Source organism: Lepidochelys olivacea (assembly GCF_965140295.1).
Source record: "Lepidochelys olivacea isolate rLepOli2 genome assembly, chromosome: 1".
NCBI classification, from domain to species: domain Eukaryota; kingdom Metazoa; phylum Chordata; order Testudines; family Cheloniidae; genus Lepidochelys; species Lepidochelys olivacea.
Window position 1 is genome coordinate 292,683,852 of NC_140411.1, and position 14,052 is coordinate 292,697,903.

Genomic DNA, 14,052 nt, shown 5'->3' on the forward strand with positions numbered 1-14,052 from the left:
AGCTTTTGTTTTTTATAGCTTTCATCCATGGGGGCTTTAAAGTTAATTTAAAAAATAATAATAAAAATGTAAAGCTTGGATTCTGGAGCACAATTCTACAGCAAAGAGTGAATTGGTGGTATATTGTGCATGGTCCCTGCCTATAGATCTGCCATTTAAAGTGCTTACAAGGGAAAAGTTATGGGTTGTAATATTCCTGCATTAGTACGTACTTCTGCTTTGAGCTATTCCACCATGTGTCAGCGATTTCTAGGGTTCTGAGTTCACCTTCTAGGTGCAGATTCTTGGAGGCAGAAATTGTACATTCTGGTTTTTTTTAACTTGCCCCTTGGATTTTTGGGTGCTTTCATACAGATGTCTGCTACTCTGATTTTTTTTTTATAAGAAAAAAGTCAACTCATAATATTAACTGGTTTTAAGAGTAGCAGCCATGTTAGTCTGTATCCGCAAAAAGAACGAGGAGTACTTGTGGCACCTGAGAGGCTAACAAATTAATTTATTTATTTATGCTCAAATAAATTTGTTAGCCTCTCAGGTGCCACAAGTACTCCTCATTCTTTTCACTAATATTACTTTCTTTCAGATAATACAGTTTTACAATACCTGCTATGTTAGATGAATATTGTGAATAAGAAATGAATGCTTATCTATGGAAATGTGTAAACTCTTTCTGTCACACTTGTGAAGATTAGCTTTATGCTAATTTAAGTTGACAGCTGTATAAAAGGGATTAGTACCGTCACCATCAAACTCTTTGAGGTTAACTTTCACACATGCTAAATATGAAAGATAAATTTCAAAAGCTTGGAACCATTTTGCATAAGCCATTTATCTTGATTTTCTTTAACCCTGGAAGAGCTGAGACTGCACTTCACAGCATTGCAGAGTGATGATCTAGGAACTATTGCAATTCCTTAAGCAAGGGAAATATGAAAAATAATTCAAAGGTAAATGGCCTATGTGTTTTTCTTTTTACTAGTTTGCTGAGTGCAATAGTTCACTTTCATGTCTGCATTCTGGAACAGAATATTTAGTCCTGACTTTTCAGAATTCAAGTTAGCAAATGTTTGGATATTTCTGTTTTTGTACTGCTGGTTTTTTAACCAAAGTGAATGTCTCATCCTAGAGCAATATCTACTAATCGGACAAGTTAATCTTCAGTCTGTGTACATGGAATAGGGTGGCTCAGGGGACTAGAAATGGGATAGTCTACTCTTTCACCTCTAAGTTATTCATTTGAATGTGGGCGCAAGTATGATCACAAGACACTTCCATCTGATGGCTATGTGAACAATGAACTTCCTTCCTTTCTAAAGGATGATGTAACAAGGTCACGCTGGCGACAAATTGATAGGACAGCATGAAGAAAACTCAGGCTTCCACTGCCTATGTCAAACCTCTTCTGTAGATCAATGAAGTACTTCAGTTTCCAGAGCTGTCAAAGACATCTGTAATGATCTTATAAAATGTCTTCCTTACAAATTATTCCTTGATTTTGTTTTATATGATACATGATATTGTACTATGTGATAAACTCAGGACAGACAGCTGCAAGGATGGGGTAGAAAACCGTCCCAGAAGGGGAAAAGGCCCTCCTCCTTATCAATTGAGAGGGGTGACTACAGGTCAATCAGGTTCAGCTGAGAGGGAGTTACCTGAGGTCAGTTAGGATCAGCTGATTCCAACTAAGGGCTGCCTAAAACCTTTTTAAACCTTCCCCTGTTGGGGAGAGGGGGGAGGCAAGCTGCCAGTAGGCGAGGAGCAGCAAGCCTCACCAGGACGGGAGGCGAGGCTGCATTCCCTCCCATAAGGGAGAAAAACAAGCCTCAAAGACTGGCTGAAAGAAGGAACGGACTGCCCCTGTGCAGCCAAGAGGGACTGTTTTACTCCATGCCCATCTCACTAAGACTAAAAATAGCTGAGGCTGGCGAGACCGAGAAGGTGCCTTGCCATAACTAGTCTGGTCCCTTAAACACCCACATTTGCCTTTCCAGTCCTCCTTCCTTGTTGTTAATTTCTGCTGCTTCAATTTTAAGTTCCATAACCTCTTATAGCCCTCACCAATGCTGATAGGTGCTCTTTGTTTGCCTCCTAAATAGCAGAAACCTAGAAGTGAGATTTAGTTCTCTTTGGTGTATTGATTTGTTTTTCATAAACACAAATGTCCACCAGCCTGAAGGCAGAGCCTACCAGGTTGGATCTGCTGTTCCTTACACAGAAAGCTCCGCTAAAGATCTTCCTAGGTGTCAGAGATCACTGGTCTTGAACCTGGGCCATCGGTCCCCAGGCAGTGCTCGGACTGTGGGTGCCACCTGGTAGCTCGCCAGTGGAGAAGGGGGTTAGTAGAGCTCTAGCTCATAAAGGGCCAGCTCACAAAGCTCTTGATTGGGGGAAGATGGCCAGCATGAATTTCTCAGATGCACTACTTAAGCCAGGAGGAGATGCAGGAAGTTGTCCAAGCAACTAGTTGGATCTCTGGTTGGCTGTCATTTTGGAGCTTGCCTACTCACCTGATCCCTGTCTTTCTACTTGTTACTGGTTCCTACCTCCTGGCCTGTTCCTGCCCTTCTTATCCCAGATCCTCTTCCTGCTTCCAGGTTCCTGCTTTCCTGGCTCACTCCATGTCACTGCTCCACAACCCTCTCTCTGACCTTTGGCTTGACTCCATCTCTGACCACAGCTCCGGTCCTGACATTGGCCATAAGGCTTGACCACTCAGGCCCTGGTCCTCACAGCTTGCTCAGACCACTCCAGCTCCTCCAGGCCAAGGATGGATCCTCTGGATTCCCTTGTTCCCTAAGGGGCATTGGCACTATACGAGAAGGCAATCCATCTGCAGATAGACAACTGAGCATTGCATGCGCAGAACGAGCAGCTGGCTGCTGAGAATTAGCCATTGGGGGAGCAAGCCCACCAGCTCCATGCAAAGAACAGTATGCACTGGACTCGTCCAGCTGCACTGTCATCCAAGCTGGTACCTGCTGTCCCTCAGCCCGTTGTGTCAATGTGGGTAGACTTGACCCAACAGCAACTCACTCCTAAAAAGAGAGAGGACCAACGACACCTTAACCTGCCTTAGGATGACCCGGCTCATGATAACAATATTTCCAGTTGTCCCACGAGGATCCCAGCCTGAAGGAATCTGAGAAATGAGCCAGCCCAGGCTCAGAAAAGGAGGCTAGCCTGAGCATCCTGACAGTGTTCCCCTGAACCTCACGCTGGAACACACGCTGGTTCCTGTCGACCGGCACTGCACCTACAAGTGCCAGTTGAGTTACGAATCCTGGGGAATCCCCAACCACAACCTCCACAGAAGGCCCCTATGGACTGACATAGCAGATAACTTGATTGATACAGAAGCAGCCCAGGTACTACAGATTCTCCTGTGGACCAAGCTGTTCCAGACCTAGTAGAGAAGTTCGATTGGTTCTTCTTATCCTCTGAACCAGTGGCCATGGAAACAGTTCCTCTCAAGTTTACTATCCAAGATCACTGAGAGACCCTACAGTTCAGTACCATCCATTTCCCAACTTCCCTGTGACCTTGGATATATTGTGGTGGCCTTCCACAACCCCCTTGTCTGCTGGCAAGAATTAAATGTTGACTTTTTTTCCCCTTAGAATCCTGCCAGCAGCACTGCTTGATCCCAGGAAATGGGCAGCACTCAGTCGTTCCCCAGCAGTAGCAAGCTGGAGTAGCCCAGCAGAACCGCCCACTGATCCCGGTCCTTGACTTCTATCCAATAATGGTGTTTACAATGGTGTCTTCAGGTGGAAAGAAAACAAAAATGCAGGCACCTTGCCCCTGCACAGAGACTGATTGCCCAGTCAAGCTACAACCAGGAGCAAACATTCCATTCAGGCATCTGAGGGACGTGATCGAGGGACGTGATCGTTCCCCTCTATTCGACATTGGTGAGGCCTCATCTGGAGTACTGTGTCCAGTTTTGGGCCCCACACTTCAAGAAAGATGTGGATAAATTGGAGAGAGTCCAGCAAAGGGCAACAAAAATGATTAGGGGACTGGAACACATGAGTTATGAGGAGAGGCTGAGGGAGCTGGGATTGTTTAGCCTGCAGAAGAGAAGAATGAGGGGGGATTTGATAGCTGCTTTCAACTACCTGAAAGGGGGTTCCAAAGAGGATGGCTCTAGACTGTTCTCAATGGTAGCAGATGACAGAACGAGGAGTAATGGTCTCAAGTTGCAGTGGGGGAGGTTTAGATTGGATATTAGGAAAAACTTTTTCACTAAGAGGGTGGTGAAACACTGGAATGCGTTACCTAGGGAGGTGGTAGAATCTCCTTCCTTAGAGGTTTTTAAGGTCAGGCTTGACAAAGCCCTGGCTGGGATGATTTAACTGGGAATTGGTCCTGCTTTGAGCAGGGGGTTGGACTAGATGACCTTCTGGGGTCCCTTCCAACCCTGATATTCTATGATTCTATGATTCTATGATCTATATGCCATCTCCAAGCCTGAACTAGCTGGACTGCACACCTACGTACAAGAGAACGTTAAGCTTTATTCATAAGTTCACGTTGCCTGCCAGGGTGCCAGTCCTCCTTTCTGTCTCTGTCTTTCTGTCTTAAGGAAGCCTCTGACTGTGCATAGATTATCAGGCTATGAATCAGGTTGTCATCTGAAATAAATACCTATTAAAACTGCCCTGAACTAATGGACTGCATTAATGCCGCTCAGGAATACACACAGCTGGACCTCAGGGGCACATACAGTCTAGTATGTGTTAGAGTTGGGGACAAATGGAAGACCACGTTTTGAACTCATTACAGTCACTTCAAGTATCTTGTGATCCTAGGCAAGGTTACAACATTTTATTAATGATGTTCTGTGGGACATTCTGGATCAATATGTGGTAGCACACCTGGATGCCATACTTCTTCTTTTTTTTTTTTTTTTAAAAACACACCATGCATGTCCATTCCATCCCAAAGAGGTTGTGCCAACATGGTCTCCACAGTAAGGTAGAAAAATGTACCTCTGATCAATCCACTATAGAATTCCTCGGATTCATCCTATCTCCTGCTGGTATTGAAATGGCTGTTCTAGGTAAAGTCAGTCCTTGGGTTGCTAGTGCCATGGAACATTCACAAATTACAACGTTTCCTGGGGTTCACAAACTTTTATTGACTGTTCACCCTGAGATTCTTGGAACGGATCACCCTCTCACTGCCCTTTTCTGCAAAGATACCAGGTTCCTCCGCATTCTTGAGATCCAGCAGGCCTATGAGTAATTAAAACTTGCATTTACCACGGCTCCTGTATTAGTCCACACAAGCTTTCATCATTGAAGCAGGTGTTTCCAACTTGGCAATTGAAGTGGTGCAATCCCAAAAATGCAGTCCTCAATGATTGCTACATCCATGCGTCTTTTACTCCATGAGAATCTCACCCACAGAGCAAAATTAAAAAAATTGGAGAAAACTCCGGGCAATTAGTAGCACCACTCTTCAAAGGTGGTCTTATCTAGAAGGGGTCCTGTACCCTGTCCAAGTGTACTCTGATTATAAGAACCTAGAATATAGACTCATAGAGTTAAAGGCCAGAAGGGACCATCATGATTATCTAGTCTGACCTCCTGCACATTGCAGGCCACAGAACCTCATCCACCCACTCCTGTAATAGATCCGTAACGTCTGAGTTACTGAAGTCCTCAAATCATGATTTAAAGACTTCAAGTTAAAGAAAATCCACCATTTACACTGGTTTAAACCTGCAAGTGACCTATGCTCCATACTGCAGAGGAAGGCAAAAAAAAAACCAGGGTCTCTTCCAATCTGACCTGGGGGAAAATGCCTTCTCAACCCCAAATATGATGATCAGTTATACTCTGAGCATGCGGGTGAGACCCACCAGCCAGACACCTGGGAAAGAATTCGCTGTAGTATCTGCATAGAGCCAGGTTTCTCAACCAGCGACAACTTTGGTGGGTCTTATTCTTTTCGTGCTTTGATTTTGTATTCTCTTATTGCCCAGGAACCAAAAATAGCAAGGCTGGCGCTCTGATCTGGAAAAGAGACTGTTACGCTGACTTAAAAGATGCAACCACTGAAACCTTCTCAATCTTCAAGTCTCATAACTTTTTGGCCACGCATCTGTCTCTATAGGTTCAACATCAATCAATTTTGGAATGTATTGCTTATTGCTCTAAAAGTAACAAAATAATCTTTCACCTGGGTACCTACTCTTCATTTTTGCAGAGCTGGCAGGAGGTGGTTGTTGCTAAATGCTTCTTGCATTCACCTAATTTTTGCTTACACTTCCCTTATTCCTAAGAATTGTTTTTTCATATTCCATATTGCTTGGGAAGCATAGTTAAAGATGTCATTGAACTGCTTCTTAAGCAATCCCTATGCAGCTAGATGTTTTTCATGGAATGGATAACTCTTAAATGTTCCTTGTTTCAAGTGATGTCACTCTTTTTCTTTCCTCCCAAAGTCACTCCTATGGTTCATATCAATTCGGTGTCCCCTCCCTTTTTTTATTCAAAATTAATTACAACAAAAATTTTAAAAAATGAAACTGATCATAGAAAGGATTATTTGCACTAAGGGAAGGAATCCCTTGCCATTTTGAGTTTCCAGCATTAATAATTTTTAGTGGCCTTCATTTTGGGTCTCTGTTGCACATTGCATCCCACAGTTTTGTCCTTGGCAGGTTGATGTGTATGGTGGAGTGGCCTCCAGTTGGTTCACAATGTGGACTTACTTCTGTCGGAACTACTAGACTAATATCAGAAGCCAAACTTTCACTGTAAAAACAAAATTTGTTCTTTTTCCAGTCGTAGAGCAAAATGCAATCACACTGAAACTTGAAACATAGATGCACAAATAAAACACTGGTGTCAGGTAACGGAAGGAAACCTTGTACTCTTTCATTGTGGAAAAAGCCTATTCTGTTCTAAATAGGGTGAAGGGAACTTTTCTGAAACTTAGCAATACATCTTTATATTATCTGTTTCATGTACTACGGTTGTATAAGCAAGAAGCTTGGATGTTTTGCTGATGTATCTTGTTGGATTTCCTCTCATCTTTAAGTCTTTTTGTTTACTTTTACAAGTATATTGAGTTCTATAAAGCTCTTTAATTGTATCCTGCTTTCTAAAACACAATTAAGCCCCCACCCTTTGGAGTGATATTATGATTTTAAAGCCACAGCTTCCTGGGAGCGGGAAGTGGAGGGAAAAAATACCAGCACCATTCTCTATCGCAGGGGTGGGCAAACTTTGTGGCCTGAGGGCCACATCTGGGTATGGAAATTGCATGCAGGGCAGGGCGTTGGGATGTGGGAGGGAGTGCAGGGTATGGGAGGGGGCTCAGGGTAGGGGGTTGGGGTGCAGGAAGGGTGCAGGGTGCAGCAGGGGGCTCAGGTCAGAGGTTAGGGGGCTCAGGTCAGGGGGTTGGGTGCAGGGAGCAGAAGGGGTTTTGGGTGCGGGCTCCAGTCCAGTGCCACTTACCTTGAGTGGCTCCGGGGTGGCAGCAGTGTGCAGTGGGGCTAAGGCAGGCTGCATGCCTGCCCTGGCCCTGCACCACTCCCGGAAGTAGCCAGCACCACGTCCCTAGGGCACCACGTTCCCGGCCAATGGGAGCTGTGGGGGGTGGTACCTGCAGGCGAGGGCAGTGCTCAGAGTCCTCTGCCTTCCCTTCCCCCAGGGGCTGCAGGGATGTGGTACTGGCTCCTCCTGGGAGTGACGCAGGGCCAGGGCGGGCAGGGAGGCTGCCTTATCCCCACTGCACCCCGGGGCTGGCAATCCTGCAGGCCAGACCCAAAGCCCTGAGGGGCCGGATCTGGCCCGCAGGCCGTAGCTTGCCCACTCCTGCTCTATAGTGTGAGGAGAGAGGCAGACTCACCACCCCCTTTGGAAGTCAGAGGGGAGAGGAGCATGTACATTGGTAGCGTCTATACCTGCTTGTGCACCATCAGCTCAGGGCTAGTTATGATCTGGAACTTTAGTAAATATGGATGGGATTTTCAAAGAGGCCTAAGGGAGTTGGGTGCCCAATGTCCATTGAATTTCATTAAATTCCTTAGGCTCAGGTTTTCAAAGGAGCCTATGTCTGTAAAGATGATGTACAGTTTGTTTAAATACTTTAAAGACAATGTTTTGCATATCCTAGTAATTTGGGTTATTGAGCAAAACTTTAAAACACTGATTTCTATCTTTAAAATATTTTGTTATCTCAACTCTAAGCCAGCAGTTACTTATGAATTCCAAAGGGAGCATGTCAACATTCAAAAGCAATTTTCTTTTGTCTTCAAAGACAAAGTGCAAGGCTCATCTCTTTGGCCAAGTATTTGTTTGACATTGGGCTAAAACTGTCAGATGAAAAGGATTTCAAGCAGGAGAAAACGCCCAAAGCTGCTTGAAGCTGTCAGGAAGGAGTTATCGGTTACTGTGCTGAGCATCACAATTTTTTATTGCTAACAATATATGCTCCAAATGCAGCCCAAGCTTTCGGGGGGAGCATAGACCTTCACTGAATCCCTTTCCCAAAAGTGGCAGAAGTTCAAGGCCTTTTTGTGTGAGGGTACAGGCATGGCCCAGCATCAGGTTGGAGCCATGTTCGCTGTCTGGAAGCTGCAGCATTTGATGCCTCTGCTGGAAAGAACTGCTACATTCTGATGTTTCAAGGTTCCATCAGAATTTCCAGAATAAGAGGCCAAAGAGGCATTGAAATCCTTCATAGAAGAGTTAAATGGCCAGACCAGCGCTTTCAGGATACTTTGTTCATGTCCCTTTCTACCAGCTAGTTCCACGCATGGGCACATCAGACTAGTGAAGTACAAAGCTTCAGATGTTTCATGGTAATTGCCTTGCCAAACCAGTTTACTTACGACTGGGTCACTGTGTTCTTTCAGTCTTTTTGGATCATTCAGTGCCTTGAGAGGTTTGCTTGATAAAGCAGCTTTATAAATAACATTGTATTGTGTGTGTGTGTGTATGACCTAACAGGCCCCAAAGGGACAGTGTCTCTCACAGTAGTAGTTCTTAGTCTAGCATTAAGTACAGAGTTAGGGCAGTTCTGTGATCTATGCAAAACAGGTGCAGCTAATAGTATTCTCACAATAAAGAACAGCCTGTGTGCTCAGCTTTGTTGCTTTAATGTTTCCTTTCCTTTAGTTTTTAAGTTCATGACTTAAATGGTGCTTGAAAACCATTGCCAGCCACGCTGAGGAGAAAGTGATGGGCTAAGCTCAGGGCCACCGGGAGGGGGGAGGGTGCGCGGCGCAAGTGGGGCAATTTGCCCCGGGCCCCGCAGAGGCCCCCATGAGAGTTTTCAGGGGCCCCCACGAGAGTTTTTGGCGGCTGGGTGTCCTTCAGTGCCGCCGAACACACCCGGAGTGAAGGACCCACCTCCGCTCCGGGTCTTCGGCGAAGTGCCCTGAAGACCCGGAGCGGAAGGACCCCCACCGCCGAAGACCCCAGGCCCCCCTGAATCCCCTGGGTGGCCCTGGCTAAGCTACAGGAAGATATTTAGAAGCCATAATACAGTACTTTTAGTTAGTGTTTCTGTAGCTCAGTGATGCTTTCAGCTAATTAGTCACACGCAATCAGGGAGTTACTATCCGCTGGCTTATTTACCCTGGCTTATTATTACTATCCGCTGGCTTATTTATTTGTATTTTCACTGCTGTTGGTTTCAAATCACACCGCTGCCATCCAGAAAACAATGTGCCTTCAGACCAGAAATCCATTATACCCAAATATCTAAACTCCATCTTGGCAAATATTGGGCATAAGAGTTAATCAGAGTTGCAAAACTGCTGGCAGATAGCTTGAAACTACACATTCTTCAATCCCTTACTTGCAAGTATCTCAAAATGGTTTAATCGACAGTTGATGTTTATGTACAACAAACCCTTGCAAACAGCCAGTGGTAATATGCATACAGATGTTAACTGCATACAAATTCTTGTATGTCAGATTGCAGCATAGTAACATTTGGTGTTGTTCAAAGATCTGTTCATTCACGAGTATGGTTATGGTTGGTGACTGTCGTTTTTCAAGGTACAACTGAGTTGCTTTTACTAAAAGAAAAAAAATACTCATTTATATACAGTAAAGCAAAAAGAGGAAAAGGATATTTTTATCTTAAAATTTTTATCTTAAAGTGACATAGAATTTGGAACTTTATAACCTGGTAAGAATAGGTAAGATGATGCCTATAGTGGACTGTGGGTCTTTTTGTATGTATGTGGGGTAAAAATATCAGCGACCGAGGAATCAGGTGTGTTTGATTTTATTAAATGGGTTGTGAGATGCTTCCAGGTTGTTCATGTACTTTGCACACTCCTGATAACCATGTGAATTTATTTAATAAATAAAAGCCCTATCTGCCCAAAACTCCAGTAACAGGAGTATTCTCCCTCCAAACAATGATTTGTCAAGGAGACTTAACGGTTTGGAGAGAGGGTGGGATGAGTTAGAAAATGTGTTCTTGGAAGGAGACAATCATTTAATCAAAAGGGAAATAACTTAACGTTGTTGTAATGGGACTTAATTCTATGTTGTACAGGTTCCTCACATATCTGAGGCTATTATACTTCCAGGTCAGTACACACTCACCTTCCAGGTCTGTTGAACATATATAGTACAAACACACACATTGAAACAAAGCATAATTAATCTTCATCTAAGGTTGGTTTGAGCTTGTTCTTTTGTCTTAATTAACTGACATCCAGTTTCTGAAATAAATCAAATACTTATGCTCACTTCATCATACTACAAATAACCTCTGTCAGCCTGTCAAAGCAAGAGACAGGAACCCCCACTTTGAAGTTTCCATCCCACATACTATCTCTCCTACTGTTTCTTTTTTTAAATTTAAGAGTAAGTGCTTTATAATTGTCACTTCCTTCCATTCTGAGCCATCGGTACAGAGAGCATTCTATCTGGTAGATATGTTCTGCTTGTACCACTCAGAGGAACTGGACAGAGTAGATTTCTGGAGCTGACCTATCCATTATCAACCATAGCTATTAGAGGGTGATTGTAGGTATGTGAATTAAACTGAAAGAGCAATTATAAATCTTTTTTTTTTTTTAATTTTTATTTTAGCTGGGAAGTACAAACATTACCAGACTCACCCATTCCTCAGGAATCAGTCCAGTATAATTTTAGTTTAAAATTTATGTTTTCCTTCTATGGATAAATCATAGAAATGATTCAGTTAATTAATGCTCATGTAGTTGTGTGGAAATGCTCATTTACATTTTTCAATTTGTACTGTTCCAAATGCTTGCTTGTTTATGAAAAATCCCATAAATAAATCTTATGCCCATAAATGTCAAAGTTCAAACTTTAAGCTTATGAGTATTTAGAAACCTTCTGGCCACATTCCTTTGATTTTTGGTAAGTCATTTAGCAAACAGTGATAGAAGCTTCTGAGGTTTGCTAAAACTAACATGCCTTTTGTTTTTTCTAGGGTAATAAATGCAGGGAAGAGCACACACAATGAAGACCAAGCAAGTTGTGAAGTGCTTTTTGTAAAGAAGAAAGCTGGAGGCACTAATTCCACACCAAACAAAAACACATCCACCAAACGAAGGTCCTCACTGCCAAATGGAGAAGGACTACAACTGAAAGAAAACTCAGTAAGTAGTCTCCACTAATCTTGCTGTCTGAATAGAAATACAAACTAACATAAGTAGACAGTGTAAGACAAATGGAAAACCCAAGAATTCTTGCTAAGTTTTGAAGATTTTCTTGTTACCCCTCTGTGGCCTAGTTGGCTCTGCTTTATCAAAGAAAACTTCACTCGTTTTACTTAGCTCCACTTTTGGATTTTGAATTTCACATGCTGCAAAATGTTTCTCACTTAAAGGGTTTTCTAATTTAGAGAAGAGACAAAAAATGATAGGGGACATGCTAGAGGTATATAAAATAATGAAGGATCTAGAGAAGGTCCATTGGCTGGACCTGTCGATCGTTTCTCATAACACAAGCCCAAGAGAATGTAAGCAAAATTTAAAGGCAACATATCTAACACAGATAAAAGGAAATACTTTTTTACTATAATACATATTTAACAAGTGGCATTTACTGCCACAAGATAGTATTGAGAGAGCTTAGTAAGATTCATAAAAGAAATAGTCCTTAATCATGCATAGTTCCAATATTTATATATAAATAGGAGTTAAAAGGATATATGTACTTCATGATGTAAGCTAATCATTAATAGCACTGGGTATGGAAGAAATTTCTCCTGTGGGCAGATTTTGACATAAATTGTCAAATAGAGGGTTTCTTGCAATCATTGGGAGATTGGCCATTATTAAGGCTCAGATTTTTGTCACAGCTATTTTTAGTAAAAATCACGGACAGGTCAAGGGCAATAAACAAAAATTCACAGAAGCCTGTGACCTATCTATGATTTTTTACTAAAAATATCCTTTTCAAAATGGAGAGGGAAGAGGGTCCAGCAGCCACAGCAGCTGTGGGCTCTGGGGTCTCCTCCCTGCCCGCCGTGGCTGAAATGCTGTGGGGGGTCCACCGCCACCCACTGAGGCTAAAACGCTGTGGGATCCCCTGCCATGGCTGGGCTGCTGCAGGGAGCCAAGTGGCAGTGGGAATTCTTGGGGACCCTCAGGAGCTCCGGGATCCCCCTGCTGCCCAGTGCCTGGGAGCTGCTGCCAGCAGCATCTGAGAGCTGCAGAGCTGCCTGCTGACAGCTCCAACCCTGGTGCATAATCATAGCCTTAGCCATTGTAGAATATACTGTATGTGGCATGTGTAGGTAGACACTACATGACACTGAAATGTGATGTGGCGGTAACAGAATGCATGCATTGGTGCCATTTAGGTGCTTGTGTTTGCCTGTCAGATCAGCAATCTTCCCCATGATGTTTTCAGCTTCATTTCTCACTCAGTCTTTCACAAACTAGGATTATTATTTTAAAGGCACCATAAATATATGTGGAACTTCTCAATTACAGAAACATATGTACAAACAAGTAGAAGACACAGTCTCAGCCCTGAGGGTATGAACAGGTACAAGGGGGTGGGGGAAGGTCTGAATATCAAAACCAAAACCAAGAAAACTGGGACAGAGGAATCTTTATATTTGATCAGTGTGAGTTTGAAATTGTTCAAGACACCAGGACAGCAGAGAATGATGCCACCAAATAGTAATAAGGCTCTTTTTAAAATGTTACTCAAGCTCCTCTACAGGTTTTGTCAAGGTCCTGATGTTTAAACAAGTTAAACTTTCAATTGCCTAGGCAAAATAGTCATTCAGGTATGCATTGAACTAGTTCAAACAAACACTGAGATTCAGCAAATCTATTCAGTATTTGCATGCACAACTGATCATAATAGCCATGTAAACATGCAATGCATGACTTGTACACACAGTCACAGTAATTGCACATGTGTACCTCATTTGGTATTTCATTTTAAAACAAGTGAAGACCATGCTAGTATCCTGCAGTATAGTGCTAATCTGACACACATACAGTTAACTGTTGCATCTGTTTTTGTCTTCCTGCTTAATATACTGTTTCAACGTTCATGGAGCATAGGAAGTATCATGCCAGATCACACTAATATTCCGACTAATCTAGTTTCTTGTCTCCAACTGTTGCCACAATCAGATGCTTCATAGGAAGGTAAAAACCTTATGTTTGTCTATTTCCGTAATAGTTTGCCCAAAGGGAATATGTTTTTCCAAATCAAAAGCAGTTAGTGGTTTTATATCCCTAGTTTACATGATTTTTAATTTGATCTAAATGTAACTCATTAGTCAATAGATGTTCTCATTATTATCTTCTCCATGATGACAGAGTTCCACAAGTTAATTACGTTTTAAAACTATTTTATCAGTTTTAAACTTGCTGACTGCCAGCCTAGTTAAATGTTCCCATGTTCCCGTGTAATGAAAAACGGTTTATAGAATCTGAGGTTTACCTTTTCCATACTATTTGTTATTTAATATACTGCTCTCATGCCCTTTCTTCTCTCAAGTGAACAGTCCTAAGCTCTACAATCTTCCTACACGCAGAAGTCTTTCCATAATTCTAATGTTTACCTGTGTGTG

General features: G+C 42.8%; 1 protein-coding gene across 1 annotated transcript in view; it reads left to right on the forward strand.

The window, feature by feature from the left end:
• The window catches only part of PPM1H (protein phosphatase, Mg2+/Mn2+ dependent 1H), a 213,877-nt gene that overhangs the window by 94,983 nt on the left and 104,842 nt on the right, over positions 1 to 14,052 (forward strand). The window contains exon 2 of the mRNA XM_084617301.1: positions 11,443 to 11,611. Coding sequence (XP_084473427.1) covers positions 11,443 to 11,611 — 169 coding nt within the window. The remainder of the gene's footprint in view (positions 1 to 11,442; positions 11,612 to 14,052) is intronic.